This window comes from Anabas testudineus, chromosome 24, assembly GCF_900324465.2.
Source record: "Anabas testudineus chromosome 24, fAnaTes1.2, whole genome shotgun sequence".
Classification (NCBI taxonomy): domain Eukaryota; kingdom Metazoa; phylum Chordata; class Actinopteri; order Anabantiformes; family Anabantidae; genus Anabas; species Anabas testudineus.
In genome coordinates this window covers 10,410,543-10,431,116 of record NC_046632.1, presented here as the reverse complement: position 1 = coordinate 10,431,116, position 20,574 = coordinate 10,410,543, and the positions used below count along the sequence as shown (strand labels likewise).

Here is a 20,574-nt window from a genome sequence, read left to right as displayed (position 1 = left end):
TGCACAAATACATTTTATACCATCTAATTTGTCTTTGTAATTTGCAGCTAATGCCCTGAGAAAAAAACTGAAGTGCTGCTAAAAATATTTCTTCTATATGATCTCTATAGGAAAGTTCAGAGAGACATTTTGCACTTTTTATTGCACATGTAACTTTGCTATACAGCTATGATATTCACTAACATGCGAATAAGGATTCTATATTTTACATTTTATTTACTTGTGATGTTATAGTGATCCAATAATATGATATACTAGAATCATATATTATGGTTCAATGGCCCAACTCTCAGAGTTGGGCCATTCTGCTTAACAATGAGTTTTATTAGACTTAGTGCATTTTTCCTTACCTTTTTAGTCCATTTGTATATAATAAATAACAGCCAATATCCATGCCTTTGCCAGACAGGAAAGCATTAATTTATGATGATTTGACTCATTGGTATTTTATTGCTACATTAGTCAACACCAACTTGAAGTGTTGATAATAATGGTTAAAGATACTGCAAGACAACAAAAGCCTTCTAGTCTAATAGCCATGTAATAAAATATGTCCTTTGATTCCATGATGTATGGTAACTTAGTGATACAACTTTATTACAGTTGATCCAGTAAAAAGTGTAAATCAATTATCTTACTTAATGAAATACACATTTTTATGACTACACTGTCAAGTATGTGATTGAGGTGTCCTCAAAGTATAACAGCCTCACAGACTCCACAATAATAAAACACAGTCTTCCCTATTCGTAAACTCCAGGAGCATTGAGTATTGAGTCATTGTATCAAATGCAAACGTCAAGCAAAAAATAGTGAACATAGTACATTTTTAGCATCTGATTGCTAGGTGTTGTGCAAACCCTCTCTGCTTAGTGTAACACTCAAAAAAGCTTAAATACTCTACTATTGTGTGTCTTTTCTTAATGCAGCAGTGGTTTGCCTTGTGTCACTTTTGAAAAACGGTGACTTTATGGTACTTCAAGTGTGTGAAAAATGAAAATCCCTGCAAAACTTAAAGGGCAGATGAAGTTTTAACATTAGGGAGCACAGTGCCAGAAATGCATAAACTGGAAGAAATGGTTACAAGTAATGTTTAATTTAAGGAAAGAAACTACACATGCCTCCAAGGTAAAACTGAAGTTGTGATACCCTTAACAAAATCTTAGCTTTACACAACATATTGGAAGTTCAACCTAAACACACGGATACAGAGAATGATTAAAAACCTTACAGTTTTTTTTCCACTGTTTTATTGACATATGTCTGTGAGTCGTCTCTGAGGATTGTCGGAGGATGTTTGTTTGTGTACAATTTATGTGTATGAACGAGAGAGAGAGTGGAATATCTGACATTTACCAGCACAAGCTCTTCCCTACATCCCCGTCCATCAGTGGAAACAAGTACAGTAAGGTTTGTAAGGTCAAACTTGAAAATCTATAGGTTCTGTGTAGTTCTAGCAGATCTCCATCTGCTATACGTCACATTCCTTGAAACATTTGTGGCATATGAGGGAAATGTAATAGCCTTCACTAGACTGACAATGAAACTAGTCTGCTACAGTATTAAAAACAGAAAGTAAGAGTATCATGTTTTCTTGGCTCCATATTACACCAAACATGTAGAAGTCAGATAATAAAAATGCCAGATTTGTGCAAAAATATTACACTTTGTCATATGCTAGAATTTATGAAGTGTGTTATTTTCTATAAAAATACTAATTCAGCAATATAAAAAAAGCTGTTTTGACAGTTTCTTCAGTGATTTTTAATGGCTGTACTCGCAGTTCTGAGAGCATCGACTTAATCTTGAAAAAAATATTCCAAATAAACAGAGAAAAATCATTAAGTGGCAGCTAATCTACTCTCATTATCAAGTTCATGTCCTGAAAACCTGTTGTGCAGTTATCACAGCAGCATTATCTAAACCAAACTGTAAATGTATTTCCTGGAAGAGGACTTACCTGGAATCAATGAACACAATATAAGAGAGACAATGAGCGAGAGTAGCCTTAATCTTACTCACAATCAGCCTCCAGTTTTTTCCTGCATGTTTTTCTACCAAACTGTTAACTGGAAGCCTCACGTGTTCAAACGTACACAACTTGAGGTTAAACAGATGCTTGTGATGTTCTCCTACAGCCAACTGGCTTTATATCCCACTTTCATTTAATGTCTCTAATGTGGCATATATTCACCAAGTGATCAATCACTCTTGAGTCTGTTCAGTTTTAATAAAAGTGGTTTTTGTCCTATTGTTGTTTTCTGAACAAATGCATCTTGTGGAGCTCATCCAGGAGAACCATTGCTGAAGCTTTTGTTAAAGTCATGATTTAAGTGGTGGATGTGGTATTCAATTTTTGAGGCAAACTAGATTGATCATATCTCACAAGATTTTGTTCCTTTATGTATGGTACTAATATTGTTTTGTCACTGGTTTATATCCCTGGTGTGTTGCAATTTTTCATCACAGTGAAAGAATTTAATCACTTCAGTATGAATATGAACAAAACCAAATAGGACTGGTTGTATTTCACAATCTGACTGCATTCAAATAAGTATCACTTGTGTTGCTGTGTGATTGTGGTATTGTTATTGGTACAGTTTTTGCTGGCCGTCGGTTTTGCAGCAAGGTTAAAAAAAAGTGTTCACAGCAGGGTGCTCTTCTGATCAGTCGGGGCATTTGCATAAACTTAAACAACTCTGTCAGAACACAGGTTTCTCTTGTATGTATACACTTCACTGATTTCAAATCAGCTTTTTACAGCTATGCATGTGCAAGACAAAAGACAGAAAGAATTGCATGGGGCAATGTGCCAAAGTCAGATAAACTAAAACACATAGTAGCCCCTAGGAGCCTGCCACTGGAAAACCTCAGTCAGCTCCAACAAACACAGCCGAAAACAAGGAGAGTCGAGAAATGATGTCTCACAGTTAAAAGTAAACTAAAGTAAATAAGGTCCAAAATAATGTGAGGCTGCTGCTGCTGCAAATAACATATACGTAGGTTTACAACCAAGTGCATATAAACACATTCTCCAGTAACACAGTTTCAACATACTGTAAAATGTCTTTTCAGCATACCAACAATTGTTGGCTCATGTGGCTGTTAAATGCGTCACTATGTTCACCTGTTAGTCACTAACGTTGTCAGTCTGCTGTTTGGTGCGGAGCAGGCAGCACAGAGCTTTTTAACTAAATCCAGGAGGGAAAAACACGATTATGAACCTAAACAAGGCTATGAGCTGTAAAACCAAAACAATAACTTATAAATAAAATGAAGCCTAAGACCTAGAACCAAGTAATGCTGCAGCATCAGGTGATGATAACGTGGAGTCATCACATCTACATCAAATCTTCATATTGGTTTCTGTCCTTAGACATAATGCAAAATAGTATTTTTTTTTATTTTCATTGTACAATAGAATAAATTATTTGCTTTCAGAGATACAGTAGGATGAGCCTGTGTTAGGTAGACACTGATTAATTGAGTGGGAGGTGAAGGTGACCTTATATTCCTGTTAACGAGTGCTGCATGCATATTTACCAATTAGCAGTTACTTTACATAACCCTCAAACAATAACTGCAAGTAAAAGATGCCCGCAGCAATTACATCTGATAATTTGTGAGCCATTTTTAATTGAGTCAGCCGTTTTCATTCACGTCTCAAGGATGGATGGTAATTATCGTGAATGACTGAATAAAAACAAAATTAGCGAATGATGACTCTCACATTAAAGTGTAGAATATGTTTTCCCAACTAGCTTCGTAAGTTATAATTAAATTGAGAAGGCTCGGGGAAAAGGTGACTAATGGTGTCAGTGTCCATGTTTACTCTGTTCCCTTTCTCTTTTTGCAATTAGGCAGAAACAGATTTCAACATTAAGTCAAACAACATGCTAAGTGATTGTAAACAGCTTTTTAGGTCGTAAGCCAAAGAACAGAAAAGTATGTTGAGTCTAACTGGGACATTTTGGCAACTAATCACGTTGGACAAGGAAGATGAAGAAGAAAGAGATGATGAACAACATGCAAAAAAAAGGGGAAAGAGAGAGAGAGAGAGTTCACACACACATCTGTTTTTTTCTCGCTGCTATGTTTGTTCCCATTCATTTTTGTTTGCTTTGCAATGTTTCACAAGTATCATTAAAAAACAAGCTCACAGTTGTGGTTAACCCATTACACTTTCTCTCGTTTCAGTTGCTATGAATATTTGGTAAATTCTTTGTTTTGTCACTGTCCGTTGGCAATAGTGTAACTGAATATGGTCATGCAAATAGGGTGATTTGAATTTGAAAGACAGAGAGATGGAGGGAATGTTTATGTATGTTAAATTTGATTTTGCATGTGAGGACAACACCAGGACAGACTTCTGAGAAACAGATCTACTAAAATCATTTTATAGGTTTATTGGACGTTACAGATTTTTCAGAATAAAGTAAAAATTATTATTAAAAATAATAACTTGTTCAACAATATGCCCGTCATATTCCTAATCTCTATGTTCTTTAGAGATCAGTGACACATCTTTCAAATCTCTGTTTAGCATCTGACAATTAAGCTAAATGAGATTGAGGTTATTTGAAGTGGAGGTCGAAGAGAAAAGTACAAATAAACATAGTTGAATCCCCAAATGAACTGTTGGGTCATATTTCAGGGTAGCCAATCAAAAAAAAGACAGTTTTTTTCTTAGTGTCTCAGTTTAATTAGTAAGCGGAAAGACAACAGAGGTGTTTTATTTGTTTTTCCTCTGAAGAGAGAGTCTCGACCCAGATTCTCAAGAGTTTATTCTAATGACTTTCACACTGTTTATTCTAGTGCTGCTTGATGATCTGGTATTCATTCATCCGTGGCAACATGCAGTTTATACATAGATGTTTCAGGTTCTAGATCAGTGAATGGTTTCAATTACAAATAGAGGCAGAGAACAGGGAGCCAGTGGTTACCTCCTTTGCCAGTGTTGTGCTGGATATGTTTCTAGTTTGGAGTGGATGTTTTTTTTTTTTTTTTTCAAAAATGTGTGCAAGGATGCCAGTGCTTCTTTCTTTCACTAAGAACACATCAGATATAAATGAAACATATCTTAAACAAATCAAGCAGTGGGCCACCACCAAAAGAAATATTAAAAATACATCTTTCCAAATGTAATGACTCACTTGGGAACAGCGGTGTATGAAAATGCAGAGCAGATCTGTGTTGAAGTGAGAGGCTGAGAGATTTTGCAGAGAGTTTGTTGCAACTTCTTTGACTGAAGGCGCAGTTTTTAATTTTAATCACTTCACAAGACACATATCTGCTTTACTTCACAATAGCACCATGAAAAAACTCATTGGCAGAGGCTTACAGTGCTCACATGTGGAAAAATGTGTGTCTGCTGTTCTGCATCTAAAGTTAAACATATTGTCATTAACAAAGGCAATTTTTATATTTGTAGGTATTATTTTATATTTATTCTGGCTACTTATAGGCTAGGCACAGATGACTACATGAACCCCAGAGGACAACTGAGGCTGAATGGGTCCTTTCCACTATGCCGACACAGATTTCCTCTGTGTCCTGCTTCCCACGGTCTGACTCAAAACTGGTTGTAGGTGTGAATGTATTTCTGTCTCTGTGTGTTAGTCCTGTGATAGATTGATAACCTGTCCATGCTGTTCTCTGCCTGATACCCAGTGTCAAGGGATAACAGCTACTGGCTAAATGTCATTTAGACAATCTAAATCTAGAGTGTTTTTGGCATGCATTCAAAACGTCACACACGTTGTCGGTGCCAATTATGAAAAACTTTGTAGTACATAATTATAACAATTATGTTATAATTATAATTATAAGTATTTATTGTGCAATTTTGCAATTTAAAACTGTATTTGATGAGTCAGTTTCTCTGGAAATGAATGAATCTAACATCAGCACATGATACTAGGAAAGTCAGAAACTGGTTTTCTTGGTATTGGATAACGTAAAGCTTTTTCCTGTATTGGGCAACAAGGATGAAGGCTGACATTTTCACACTGAAAAAAGAAAAAAAAATCTGCAGAAGTATCAGCTTGCACTGTTCTTACTTGTGATAGTATCAGGTGTACTTTGAACAGACTTGTGCTTGGTGAAAACTAATCTTGCACAGGATGGGTGGGGTAACGTGATGTGTGTTTGAACAGACAAGGTGAAGTCTCCTGTTGTGATATGTGCTCAGGCAAAGGACGGGCTTGAATGGAATCTTCCACCTCAGAGAGGAGACACGCTGAAGGATTACCAGCTATTTGGAAATAACTGTACTTGAATGTTCATTTAAACCACAATGGAGGCAACAAGTGGCACCACAAAAATCCTAGTGAAGGGTCCTGAATACCTTCGGAGGCAAATGGAATTGGAGGGTGAGACAAAAGGTCGTGTGAGTGCTGTGGAGAGACTTGCCGCAAGTAAACCCAAATATGTCAAAAGCCAACAAGTGGCCAACTCAACTCAGGAGCCTGTAATCAATCTTGGATCAGCTTCTGTGAGCAGCACAGGGTCTTCTAACAAGAGCTCAAAACAGAATGGGAATCTTGTTACAGAGAGTAATTCAGCAGAGGCTACAAGTAGTGCACAGACCTGCTCGCCGGTCGAGGTGCGTCGATCCAGCTCCAAAAAACGACCAGACTCTCTACTACTCTACAGACAGAAGTGTGATTTAGTGAAAGGTGCTGCGAATGACCGGAAACACCATATAACACGTAAGCTGCTGCTTAACTCAGTGAATATAAATGTTTTGTTACCTGAGGCAGCAGATAAGGAGTGTGAGTCTGAAGGTAATAAGGAAAAAAACACCACACCTGAGGGAACAGCAAAGGAATGTGGCTCCCGTCTATTTACCTCTCGGTCAGAGAGGAGGAGGAATGGATTAACAGAACAACTCAGCACTGAAAGCAATGATTCTGGTACAAAGATGACAGGTGGTCTTCTAACTGTTCCCGAGTTTGAAGGGAGGTCTGGCAAAGGGGTCAGCCGTTCTCACTCTGACATCAGCTCTAGGTACTCCAAAAACTTTGCTGACTTTGATGCTTTTTTCAAGTACTGCGGCCTGGACATTGAAGTCATCGACTCTCTGGGGAAGGAGAACTTCTCAGCGCACTCAGATGACATAGCGATAAACATCCGAAGTGTCAGTATCTCCACATCAGATGATGGCTTTTCCAGGAGCAGCGGGGACAGCGACAGACTACAGGAAGATGAGTTACAGGAAAAGATGCGGCAGGGGACGTCAGTGATTGAGCGTAATGCACGGATTATTAAATGGCTTTACAGCTGCAAAAATGCCATAGAGACTGGGAAAACATTACGAGACCTTCACTGAGATAAGGCTGTTGCATGGATAGTACAATTTTCATGTGTCATCTGATCACTCTGGACTTAGGTCTTTGCAATAGAGCAGCTATAGGTTATTCCTAACTCTGGGTTGTAGAAAACATTAAGCTTTGGCCTCACTCCCCTACTGAATTGTGTGTGTGTACAGTATGTATGTCTGTGTGTGCTTTCAGCTGACAGTTCTGATTACAAATGAAGATTTAGCATGTTTGATTCTGCTCAGACTTGCATAGAGCTACCTGACTTTGGGGCTAGATACAGTCCTCAGAAAAACCCACACATACGAAAAATACTACCAATATTTCTCATGTTGTAAATGTTCATGTACATGGGTGATTGAGTGTAAATGTACACCTAGATGCCTGTTCTACATTATTTAGTCACACAACTGCAAGTTATATTGCAGTTCTGTGTTAAACGTAAAATCTTTGGCTATAGTATGTTTGTATTTGAAGACAACAGAATAACACATCTGGAAACTATGTTAATTCAGTTAATTGTACTTTAATATTTTTTTTATTTGAATACTTTGAATAATTTTACCTAAATTACTCTGTATTAGTTTGTACTATTGTAACTTATAAAAGTTGGAACCAAATGATTTATTAATTTTTAATAAAACCTTTAGTCCTAGGTACATTAGACATTGATCTTTTTTTTTTGTTATCATTGGCGGTTAGGCTGTAAAAAGTCCTTTTAAAAATCAGAGCTCATGTTATAGCACTAAGATTCATAATAGATGTATTCCAGGGTGTCCAGTACTGATATTCATACATATATTTATTTAAACTACTTCCCATTTCTGTCCAGTCTGGTAATTACACATGCATAGACCCAGGGCACAGTGTTAAAATGTTTATAAATTGTGCTCCTTAAATGGTTTACATGACATTGCGGTTTAGTAGTTCTTATTGAGAGTAATGAAATTGGTAAAATCATTCAATTTATCTGTACCCAGACTGAAAGACTTGTAGGATGTGATTAATTTCCCAGGCAAAGACTGAGCTGGTCCCTAAATCCTAAGTGAGAAGAATGTGACTGATAATTTGATAGGCTTAAGTCCAGTGAACCATTGTAACTATATCTCTACTTCCCTCCCAGTCTCTGTCAGCTTTGTCTCTTTACCAGAAGAAAGGTTTCTTGTTCTGTTAACTTCCTTTGCTGACCAAAGATTAGAAGCTGTAGCAGAAATGGGGAAAAAAGCAAACGACAGACTGTGGACTGTATGTAATGTGCAGCATTATCACCTACTCTGTTTTTCTATCATGTATGCAGAAAAAACATTGCATCTTATAAGCAGACACACAATCAACTGCAGCATTTGTGTTGACGACACGCCTTTCAATTTTCCAGAAACCCAGTAGACTGTTCCACACTAAGGCAAGTCATGTCATGCCTTTTCTTCTTGTTCTACCTCTGCTCCCTTAACATGAACTTACTTTTCATGTTCAGTTAAAGAGCCATGCAGTAAAAATGGTGCTTAACGTTACAGTGGTGGGTGTGATTAACCCTTCACAGACTTGTAGTGGTCTGACTGAAAATGAATGTGGCTTTTATGGGCTTGTCCCATTTATTAGTATTTTTACTGAGTAAAAGTGCTTCTGTACTCACACAACAACAACATTTTTAACCCCCCTTCACTTCTTATCATACCTATGGTCAATCAACAACTTAAAGCTGGTGTTGCCTGTGAAACACTGTTTATTTTTTTGTAAATCATGTAAACCTGCTACACAAATATTGAATCGTTGTCTTTTCTAAATTATTGTACAAAGCCATGAATGTTCTTTACATTTATTTGAGTGGCATCTATAATGTACAGCATAGTAGATCTATGTGGGATGACCGGTAACACTCTGGACCTGTAGACCAATTGAATATGTTTTGATTTTACTGAATGAAGCCCAAAGGGGGCAGTGTCTAACAACGAGACTGAACATAGTTACTGTGTAATAATTATGTCTGGCCAATAAGCCTCTGGCTGCAACAAAATAATACAATAATACCCAGAGGGACAGTTTCTACATATAAACCCATCAGCACGGAGTCTTAATTTGTCACTTAAGGATATTTGATTAAATCTGTATTTATATTGCTGATTATATAAAAAAAAGTAAAGTTAATGTTTTATACTTTTCAAAGACACATACTTCATCTACTTTTTCCTGCAACTGTAAAACATAAAGGTTATGCAATGTATGCATGTCTGAACATGCACACAGATCACCACATACTGACATACATACAGTGTACATACAACTCAGACAGCTGAAATCTGCATGAGTTGTTGTGCAGGTTGTTTTAACATGCTAGTGAAAAGAGAATTGCTCCGCTACAATGCAGGAAATGATTTATCTGAGTCTGTTTGTGACAAGAATCAATTAACTTTTTCTATATTTCTTAGTTTGTGTCACTACAGACGTTTAGGGTACATGGTCAAAAGTATAAATCATTTTCTTTTTTGTGCCCAGCAGTATGAATGCTGGTTTTCCTTGTGTACACTTGTAAAATATGTTTATATTATTTTGCAACAATAATAAAATACTACAATAATTTTATTATGAGCTGTTGACTTGAGCAGGACAGGGAAGCAGGTAGTTCCCACAACTATAAAACTGTGACCTGCATAAAATTCCATAGATTAAAGGTTAAATTGTAGTTTTTGCTATTAAAAGCATGCATTGCATGGTCACATAATCACCAATATGACCATCGATTAGTGCAAAACCAAAATCAAAACACAAGTGCATGTGCGCGGTGCAGCGTCACGTGTAGAGGAAAGCCCCAACAAAACAGCAGGGAGAGAACCGGAGTGGATTGACAGCCGCCGCCAGCCAATCAGACAACGGGAATCCGGGTAGCAACACGCTGGATACGAAGATGTCGTCCAATCAGAGAGCAGCAGGGGGCGTGGACGAATCCCCCGACTCCGCGCCGTGTTTACTTCCGTCAATATTTCCAGCACGGCGGGCAGGAGACACGACACAGCGAAGGAGTCTGTTAAAGGTTTGTTTATCCATATCCTATAAACTCCCAGCTGTGACACGATGTAGTCTACCTTATTTTACGATTTCATGTCGTGGTCATGTGTGCTAAATCGACTGACAGATCCGTCTTTCCTTCATTTTTGTACCCTTAAGCCTTGAATCCACTTGCTTTGCTAACGATAACGCTGTTATTGTCCAAATGCCCAAGGTAAATGCGTCATAGTCGACTGCTGTGGAAACGAAATTTATTTCCGTATGCCATTTTGCATCTCAGCTTTAATCCGTGATTTACGCCGCAGCAGACGGACAATATTGCATGTTTCAATCCAATGGGTCTCTTATTGTCAGATAATAAATGGGGCTAAATGTAGGCTGCAGACTGAATCTGTGGACGCACTAAAAGGCCATAATTATTCAAATGACAGATAAAACCTAAATGTCACTCACTTTACAGCATTGGAATAATTTAGTTGGAAAACCACTCAACCCTAGCTGAATTTATGTGGTTTTTAATTCTCTGCTTACTGGACTGGACAAGTGGTGAATTACACAAACCTGTTCACACCTTGTTCCAGGTTTCCAGCCGCTCATTTGACCTTCTCTTACTGGGATCAAATGACAGACTGAAGGTAAGCTGATAGGGCACAGGTCTGATCGGTTAATTATTCTCAGAAACAAGATGCTTGTGTTGAATTTTGGTGTCTGAATTTCACAAATGCAATAAGCAGCCAATTTGTTTACTAGGCTTGAATTGTAAGTGTTAAGGCACTTGACCTATTTTTTAGTAGAAGATTTGAGTTACAGTTCAGATTTCATTAGTGATTCTGTTTCTCAATTAGATTTTGAGTTGTTTATGAGTCACATTAACTATTATGGTCTGTTTTCCTCTCTGCCCATAGTCATCCCTCAGCTAAAATGCCTTTCTTGGGTAAGGACTGGAGGTCGCCAGGATGGAGCTGGACAAAGACAGAGCACGGCTGGAAGAGAATTGTTTTCTATGGGCATGAGTTGGATGACGACAACAGAGAGATAGACTTGAAAGTGTAAGATCATAGTTTGTTGACATTTGTCATTCAAATCTGCAATTATTGGTTTGTTACACTGGTCTAGACTTTATTCATTTAATACAACTACATAACTGTCAATTCATACGTTTGCTACAACCTTCACAGTGGCAGTGCTGTTTTTGCAGTGCTTTGATTACTTTCTATAAGAATAGTATATTTTAATGATTACATTTTCGATGAAACATCTTACAGTATAATGTGGACTTTGATCATATTGTCCACCAGTAGAAAATGTGTCAAAGAGTTATATTCAGAGACCATCCATAAATCTATTCAAGCCAGATTGCTTTTATTGCAGTTTTTATTAGATTTGTTTATTCCTTTATGGATTGAGAGATTTGAGTAGTAACAACATGTATTACTAGTGAATACAAGTGTTTCCTTTTAAGGACATTTTTGCTCATTACACAGTAGAGTTAAATATTTTGCTTACTAAAATACTACAGCTCAAAATTAAGCATACATTGGTGCTTTTTACTGAGCCCATTAGAATTGGAGGTTGCTCAGAATTCAGTATGACCAAACCAGTGTAGCCAAGAGTAGATTAGGTCTTATTAGCTTTTATTAAAAAGTGGACTGACTAAAGCTGAGTGGCTGCCAAGTCGCACACTGAATGTTGTCTTGGTTGTGTGATACTTTCCATCGTCTACTTTCCATCTTAGATGATTTGAAATGATATTTTGATGACAGACTGAGCTGACAGGAAAATAAGGGATAGAAATAGGGTTGAATATGCAATAAAAGGTTTATGGTGCAATTATGTGGTTAGTGTCATAGATACCTGTCAGCCACAGGGACTCCAGTGAGTAGAGATGGTCTGTGTTAACGTGTTATGTATTTTTGTTGTATGCTGCTCAATGAACTTCTTTGAGTTAGACTAAAAACTAAATTTCCTTTATGGTAATAATGAAATTCAAATTGAAGTTCAACAACTCTCTGTGACTTGTGAAAGAAATGTTTAATAAACCAGAAGTAAAGAGAGGAAGTTGCATAGACTCAGTAAATGATAAAAGTGGAAAACCTCATGTCCAGATTTCTCAGATAAAGGCATAGGGACTTAATGTCAGAGAGATGAGAATGCAGCCAACCCTTATCAGGGACATAGCAGCGAGTCTTTGATGAGGTGATTTGCATCACACAGTTGCAGCCTGCTGTTGCCAGAGGGGCGTCATGGCAACAGAAAGAGTTGAATATAGGGTTGGGTTGGATAGACTCTCTATTTACCTAGAGGGTGATTTTACAAATGATTAACATGTCATTGTATGCTGGTAGACAAAGAATCAAAACAAATGAGAAAGGTGTTCCTAATATTGCTGTGTAGGACGTTTTTGAGTTTCTGCATATTTTTTTAACCCCCATTTAAATGTGAACCTGAATTATCTGGGTCAGATGTTTTTGTGTGAACTCAGTTGTCTTACTTCTGCAAATTATCCCATCCAAGCAATACACACAATATATCTCTTACTGTTAATGAACATACTATCATGGAACCTGGTTGTAATATATAATCTCTTGTTACATGGTTAATACACAGAAAGTTATTACTGATAAACTGAGTACAAGATGTTAAAATTGCACTTCCTGCATCTCAGGGAGGTACTTTTGATTGTTTGCAGCAAGCGTGACATGTGAATTCTGTCTCAGTTGTGTATTTGAAGTTGTGTGATAAATCTTAACATGTCAGTTCTTCTGCCAGAAGCACAAAGGAATAGCTTCCCAGTTCAAAGAATGCCTGTTGTGTGTATGTGCTTTTAAAATACCATCCCTCCCAAAGGCGTGAACTGAGTTGAAATAGTGTTTGGTTGTTGACAGCAGCTGATATGGTATTTTAAAAGGTATGAAGCAAACCGTGGCTCATAAATCGAGGTTTGAACCAACTCATTTGATAATCATTACACCTATATATAACAAGAACATCCCGGTTGAAAGTGTGAAGCTCATTGGAAGAATTTTTAATTTTAACATTAAGAGTTGGCTTGACATTAGTGTTCTGCTGTTACTGAATTGGATAAGAGTGGAAAGACAGCACCAGCTTGTGAAACACAGGCACAGTGTCGCCTTTTCTATTGATTGGTGAATAGTACCTCACACTACCACATTTGTTGGCTGCACTGATCTCACAAAAACGCAAAGGACATGGCAATAGACAATAACCCATGTCATAATCTCTTCAGCTTGGCAGCTCTCCCAATGCAGCCTCACTCAGCAAGGCTGGTGACTTCATGCAGCTCAAGTATGGTAGACCAACACATATCAGCCAGAAAGAAAGAAGAGCATTATGATGAATACTGGTATAGCACGCAGTGTTACAGAAGTAGTTTAGATCATTGGGTATCTGTGAAAGTTACCAACTATCACTTATTATTATGCTGGAAACTTGACTAACATATAGTGATGTCATGTATAGTTTAAACATCAACAAATCCTTTTGAGCCTTTCTGCTGCTGTGTCATGTTTTTCTTTAGCTCTTTGGAGACTAGTGCACCGTTAGCAACATGTGTAAAAAACATACAGGCAATTGCATTCCCCACTCGTAATTCACTGTTATAGATTACTGTACTTCATGTGTGTTTCTGTGTATGCCTGTGCAATTAGATAACCGGATAGAGACAAGGGATTACTGTAAAGCACATTCATCCTGTCAGTTGACTTTGCAGTTTGAGAAGTAAAGCCATGCCTTCACTTATGCTGGAGAAAAAGTAAATTAGTTTCTTAATCCAACAACATACTTGAGTGAAGTAAATATTTCCTTCAGCTTCTGAAACTCATAAACAGAAAATAGCTTTATGTTTTATTTTTCTTCAAATAAATATCTTGTTTGTCTCTGGGGCCTAGTGTGCAGCTAAAACCCTGTTTAGCATGTGTTGCAGCCACCCTTTCAGTCATTTCATTCTTTAAAGCAGCAAAACCTTTAAAGCAGAAGTCTGCTTGCTGAAGTAAATCAGAAGATCAATTAACTAGTTGATATTTCATTCAATTTTTCAAATTATTTTATGAGATCTCTACCATACTGTTGACCTTGGTACTTGCACAATGAATAAACCCGGTGCAGGTGGAAGAAACAGCACCACACCTGGAAAAATATACTTCAAATCAGTATTTGCTTTGACTCACACTGATAAGCCATAATTAAGGAAGCACTTCACCTCTAAGTTATCATAACCTACAGCAGAGTGATATACAGGTTATCAGTAAAATTTGTAACTAGATTGTTTTTTTAGTCTGGTCAAACTCACAGAAATATTATTAACCTGTTCCTTCCTCACTCCTCTGTCTAAACAGGCTCTGCAGTGACAACAAAGAAAATCTGTTTGTCGGAGATGTGTGTGAGCTCAACACAACAAAGAGGAAAAAGGACTTCTACAACAATAACACCAAATCTCAGTGTGAGTTTTTAGCAACGCATAATCACATTTGGGCTGAGTGAGGACTTTTTGATATGAAAAGTAACCCTTAGACCAAAAAAAGGCAAATGTTTTAAGTCACTGGTTTGCATAAGTCATAATTGCAGTGAAGGCACAACCACGTACTGACTTTTTTTTTTAGCACTGTTTAATTAGTTGGACGAAACAGTTAAGTCTGATTCACTTCTCTTAAACAGATTGATGAAGCTTGATGCAAAACAAAACATTTAAGATTAATTAATTATCTGTTTTGTCCATAGAGGTGAGAAATATAAAGACATTACACAATAAAATACTGACTAGTAAAAAAAAAGCATCACACATTAGGACTCTGTTTTGCTGTGAGCAAAATTGAACGTCTATAATCATCTTTACCCACATAGCATTTGCTTCAGCTGTATTGTACCGGGTTGCATTTAATTGCACAGGTGCATTCTTTTGTCTCCTAGTTAACAATGAATAATGCATTTGTTGTTCCTTGTCTAGTCGTTTTCACAGATAAATGGATTTATGTGCAAAAGGGGAGCACAAAAGAAGTGAGTGGTCAAGCCATTACCAGCATTTTCACATGAATCATTTATTTGCTGTTGATTTAAACAGTAGTTTGTGTTTTCGTTAAATAATTATTTGTTCAACTGTACGTGTACATATGTGTCTGTTTGGCCGTTCACTCACAGCGACATGGCTACTGCACGCTTGGTGAGGCCCTCAACCGCCTCGACTTCTCCAGTGCCATTCAGGACTTGAGAAGATTCAACTATGTTGCTAAAGTGAGCAGTGATAGTCACAAAAGTTGATTAATAATCTTTTTTTGCTGTTGTGCTGACTTTAAGTCTGATTGTGTCTCTCTGTCCAACAGCTTTTCCAGCTAATAGCCAGGTCTCAGCTGACATCTTTGAGCGGAGCTGCCCAGAAAAACTATTTTAATATCCTGGAGAAGATTGTACGGAAGGGTAAGGACATATTGAGCCAGCATGCTCTACAAGAAGGAGCCGTGTGTCTGATCTCACAGCCTGTGATTAGCATTAGTAAAAGTAGAGTTACATTTCACAGAAAGATTTATTTACTAAATGATAATTCTTTAAAGAACTAGAATCTGTTTTACAGACTACTGTTCAGTTGCAGTAGCCTCATTGCACTGAATGTCTAACCACAAAACCAGTAAGACTGGTGTGCTCCATCATTATAGGGTTGTGTTGCTTGGTTGAGCAAAGATCAGCTCTTGACTGAGATTCAAAATTCCACATGTATATGATGAAACAAGTTATCTTTGGCATCAGTAAATGTCCTTAAATGGATTATTTAAAAATTGCAAAGTACTTTCAGTAATGTTGTTTTTGTACACTGAGGGTGACCGTACCTCTATTGGAATAATACCAGTTACTTTCTTTTTAAAATAAGTCTTCAGCTGGATCAAAACTAGCTAGTGGGAAAAAATATGTGAACCCTTGGAATTAACAACTGGTTGACTTGCTAATGTTGTATCTTTCCTTCTTTCACTATTTGTTTCTGTTTTTTAATTTGGGATGTAGTCCTAGAGGACCAATACAACCCTCGCCTTGTCAAGGAGCTGCTGCAGGACCTGAGCTCAACTCTGCACAGTCTGACTGTCCATGTTGGCAGGTGTGTCCTTGTGGGTAACATCAACATCTGGTTGTGCCGATTGGAGACCATTCTCAAATGGCAGCAGCAGCTCAACAACTTGCAGATCCCAAAGGTAAAGAAAGTGAATTAGTGGGTCTGCATGTGTGCATATTTACCAGAACTTGTGTCACAGTGCTCTCAACTTCACTCTGCACACTTGTGGTTCTGTCTATGTTTTCTACACCCATTTGAGCTGTTGCAACAAAATTATTGTTCAGTGTCAGTGGTTTCTTACTGCAGAGATGAGATTAACTGTGAAGCATCAGCCTTTCATTTGTGCATTAGGTCAATTGTCCTGTACTGTTCAACTCTAATGTTACTTTCTTTTGGTCATTATTGCAGCAAATGTGTGACGGCATGTCATTCAGCGACTTGCCGCTGCACATGCAGAACAAGATCCTTTACAAGTTATCTGATGCCTATGACATCATTAACCTGGGGCAGGCCACACCAACGCTGCACATCCTCAGTGAGAACAGGACGCTGTGGAAGAAACTCTGCCACTTTCACTTCTCTGACAAACAGGTAAATATTCAGTCAGAAAAAAAATTATTCAACGTATTTTTTGTCATTGTGCATTGGTGTACTGCAGCACCAGAGAGTATAGTTGGAGATAGAGGAGGAAAGGGTCAAATTATAGGCATCTGGGTGGAGAACCGTCCAACACATTATTAAAAACTGAAAGGATAGTGGGGATGGTTTTGTTTTTTGATTTTTTTTTTTGGACGGGCAGTGTATGTCCAAAGAGACACCTGGCCCAGAAGGCTGCTAAATAGTCTACCATTGGACCACTAGAGGGCAGAATTGCCACAGCTTCTCCTAGTTCATGGTTGTCTCTGGCTTCTTTTTACTCTCTCATTCGCACACTGTCTCAAACATGTAACAAACATGCACCAAGGACTGGGTTAATTAGAAATTGTCCTTGAATCAATTTAATTACACTGTGTTCCAGATATAATTACATTTCTTTCTCTTGTCTCTAAAGAGGTTTTAAACAGTCAATCTCTGTCTGTCTGTTCACTACACAATTGCAGTTCTGTAGAAATTTGGTCTTGAATGATAACGTGGACTGGAAGCTGATGTACTTCACCCTGCAGAAACAGTACCCCATGAAAGAACAGTACGGCGACACCTTGCACTTCTGCAAACATTGTAGCATCCTCTTCTGGAAGGTAAGCAAGAAGATAAAACACACCTGGAACCACAGCCATATTATGTAGGAAGCACATATGACCAACTAGCACTGTTCATCAGAAAGCAAGATAACAAGCGTTCAGTTTGGTGTTTGCACCAGAACACACTGTATTTTCTTGGCCAAAAGTCAAAACATTCATTATCGTTTGGTGCACTGAGAAACACTTTATTCCGCTGATGCGACCTCTCTAACACTAATAGCTGTCTTTGACCAGCAGTGGGGTGTTTAATTATAAGGGAACTTTTTTGAAATATCTGGCATTTTAGAAAAAGAAAAAAGATGTATTTACATTTCTACTTAGATTTTTGATGCTTGAGGACAGCATGAAGTCTTCAAAACAATATTCTCATTATTAAAAAGGAAACAAACGGGTCACACATGTAAGCGCACAGAAGCACGTACTGAAAACGCTAATTGTTGCTGTGCACCAGCACAATGGATTCTGTGAGCTTGTGAACTCATACATGCATTCGTAGCAGTCAGAGGTCAAACGAATGACTTGTTTGCTGTGAGTTACACATGACAGTGTTATCCACACTTAATACAAATATCTCATTTTGAAGTGATAACCTCTGGGCACAGTTTGTATAGTGGAATATAGTGTCCCTGCCTGTCCTTGTGATTATTTAGTACGCACAGTTGTGTTATCCTCCTGAGATTGTTCCCTATACTGTTTAACATCTGCCCTCTCTGCATTCCTCTCCTTGCTTGTCTCCTTTCCTTCCCGCCTCTACTCCTGGTTCCCCTTCTCTCTGATTCCCTAAGGATCTCCACCTGGCTTTGTTATTCAAGGTACTTTCTGTCCCATCATGCCTTTCTGTTTGTTCTGTCCCCAGTTTGTCTGATGTTTATCCAGTGATCAGATTTATGACTTATCTTTTTTTCCATGCGTTAAGCCTGATGTCATCATGTGTTATGTTTAGTAAACAGTGCCGCTCTCTCTGCTGCCTCTAACCACGAGTTTAGATTATCACTCCTCTGAATGTTGAGTTGTTGTGTCTGAAAGAAAATTGTGAGTTGTCAGTTAGTTTAACTCGAATGTTTCTCTGTGTTTATAAGTGAAAATAATGACAATATGTCCAAAACCTTTAAAATATGTTATGATATAGGATGAATTTTCAAACCACTACTTTTTAATTTTTATACTGTGAATGATGTGTCTGTCATTAGCATACATGGCATCTCCCTCTATAGCTATGCTGATTACACTCAGCATTGACATTGGACCAACTGACAGACTTAAATGTATTTTAAATATTAGTGTCTGGTTATTACAGAACTTTTACAGCCCAACCAGGACTAGGTTAGTCTTTGGTCCAAAGGTTTAAAGAGATTAAGTTCCTCTGTGCTGTCTTTTGTATCAGCTACTTCTTCTATCTGCAGTTTGTCCTTCCATGATCCAACCACATTGGAGCTGGAATACATTCTGTGTGACGTGAATCGTGTGTAAAGCCCACAATTGGATATCTGAGTCAATCAAGCTTAAAACCCAGCCCATCAACCTCTCATCTTTAGTGTAGATATTTGGCTGCTGCTGTTTACTACATGGTTCCCATTTACCTGTGGTGTTCCAAGGTACCTGTAGCTGTCCTCACCATCTGCCATGCTGCCATCTGGTAATTCAGTTGTGACTACCTTTCCCCTACAGTGCTTGTGTAGGGGGTTCTGTAGTCAGTATGCATAACCAGTCCTGATGATGATCTAGCTAAAAGGGGTCAGGCCTATGCAGAACAGCGGAGAGGACAAGGGTATCTTCTAGGTGGGGTGGCCCCTAGTAGTATTTGGATGGGTACTGTCTGGTCTTCAGTTAACCATTCAGGACGTTGCTCTACTTTTATCTTTCTCTGCTTCTTTCTTTCTAACATTTTGGTTGTCAACTGTGTTCCAGGACTGTGGCCACCCGTGCACAGCCAACGATCCAGACAGCCTCATGCCCATCTCCCCGCAGCACTTTATCGACCTCTTCAAGTTCTGAACCCTTCATGTTGTTCTTCACGCAAAGCGTCCTCCTACCTTAACTCCACCCCAAGACTGTGTAAGTCTTTGATTTGATTTACCCAAATACAAAGGGCTTCAAGAGAAAAAGAAAAACTTATTTATGTTGTCTTTCCATACGCACAAATGTTTTCTTAATACACAAGAAAGAATAAATGTATATGTTTGATTTTGAAATGATGGCGGCTTAAACATAATGAATTTTGGTTTTTCATCTTTCTCCACAAATGTTTTGTCTTCATGACCAAGAAAGGCTTCGCCTGACAGAGGAAATAATAAATAATATGTCAAATTCCTATTCCTATTTCTAAAGGATTTATATGTAAAATGAGTTGTAGCATGGTTAAGTGAGTGTTTATGTGCAAAGGTTTTTTTATTGCAAAGGTGACTATTTATAGAATACGGTGAGTCATGTTGATTGTGTATTTAATTGGGTTAAACTGTTCTGCTTTCAGTTTTATTTTGGTGGCATTTCTCCGCAATAACTGAATGCATGTAATGGTTAAGTCTCTGTTTACATACTGTCTGTTGTCCCTTGTGAACTCTTGCTGTGCTTTGTGTGCAATGAAGATAATAACAAAAATAATGTTTAAAATTAAAAAAAAAAAACTCCATTAGCCGTTTTTATAATCAGCTCCTTTAGAACTGTCCAGTGACAGCGGAAATGTAAAATATAATTTATGACAAAAAAAAAGTTTTGTATCCTTTCTCCAACTTTTGTAATATTCCTTTACCTGTTCCAATAATCTTGATGGTTCTGTCGTTACTTTTGGGACAGAAGCTAGATATACTGTAATTAAATATTTCTAAAAACCTGTTTCTGGTGTTAATTTTGTACTGGGTTGTGGAAAATCTTTTTTTGTTATTACATTCAGATCATTTTTAGTGTATTTCCACGTCAAACACACATTAGGTTCAATGATAAATATCCTTCCTATTGT

At 37.8% G+C, this 20,574-nt stretch overlaps 2 protein-coding genes across 4 annotated transcripts; both read left to right on the top strand.

Annotated features, from left to right (window-relative positions):
• The first annotated feature begins 5,950 nt into the window (after window positions 1-5,950).
• fam110c (family with sequence similarity 110 member C) lies at window positions 5,951-9,899 on the top strand. Its single transcript, XM_026341594.1, has one exon. The coding sequence runs from the start codon at window positions 6,296-6,298 to the stop codon at window positions 7,328-7,330; it is 1,035 nt and encodes a 344-aa protein (XP_026197379.1). The 5' UTR covers window positions 5,951-6,295; the 3' UTR covers window positions 7,331-9,899.
• A 340-nt stretch (window positions 9,900-10,239) lies between these two features.
• fbxo25 (F-box protein 25) lies at window positions 10,240-20,450 on the top strand. Of its 3 annotated transcripts, XM_026341590.1 has the most exons (12): window positions 10,290-10,347; window positions 10,904-10,957; window positions 11,228-11,371; window positions 14,678-14,781; window positions 15,286-15,335; window positions 15,477-15,569; window positions 15,659-15,752; window positions 16,332-16,516; window positions 16,786-16,968; window positions 17,478-17,615; window positions 18,404-18,430; window positions 19,527-20,450. In XM_026341590.1, exons 3-12 carry the CDS (start codon window positions 11,244-11,246, stop codon window positions 19,611-19,613), a joined length of 1,089 nt encoding a protein of 362 aa, XP_026197375.1. In that variant the 5' UTR covers window positions 10,290-10,347; window positions 10,904-10,957; window positions 11,228-11,243; the 3' UTR covers window positions 19,614-20,450. The 3 variants fall into 3 exon arrangements, with proteins under 3 accessions (XP_026197376.1, XP_026197375.1, XP_026197377.1); XM_026341591.1 differs by lacking the exon at window positions 10,904-10,957 and having other exon boundaries at window positions 10,240-10,347; XM_026341592.1 differs by lacking the exon at window positions 18,404-18,430 and having other exon boundaries at window positions 10,291-10,347.
• The last annotated feature ends 124 nt before the right edge of the window (window positions 20,451-20,574 follow it).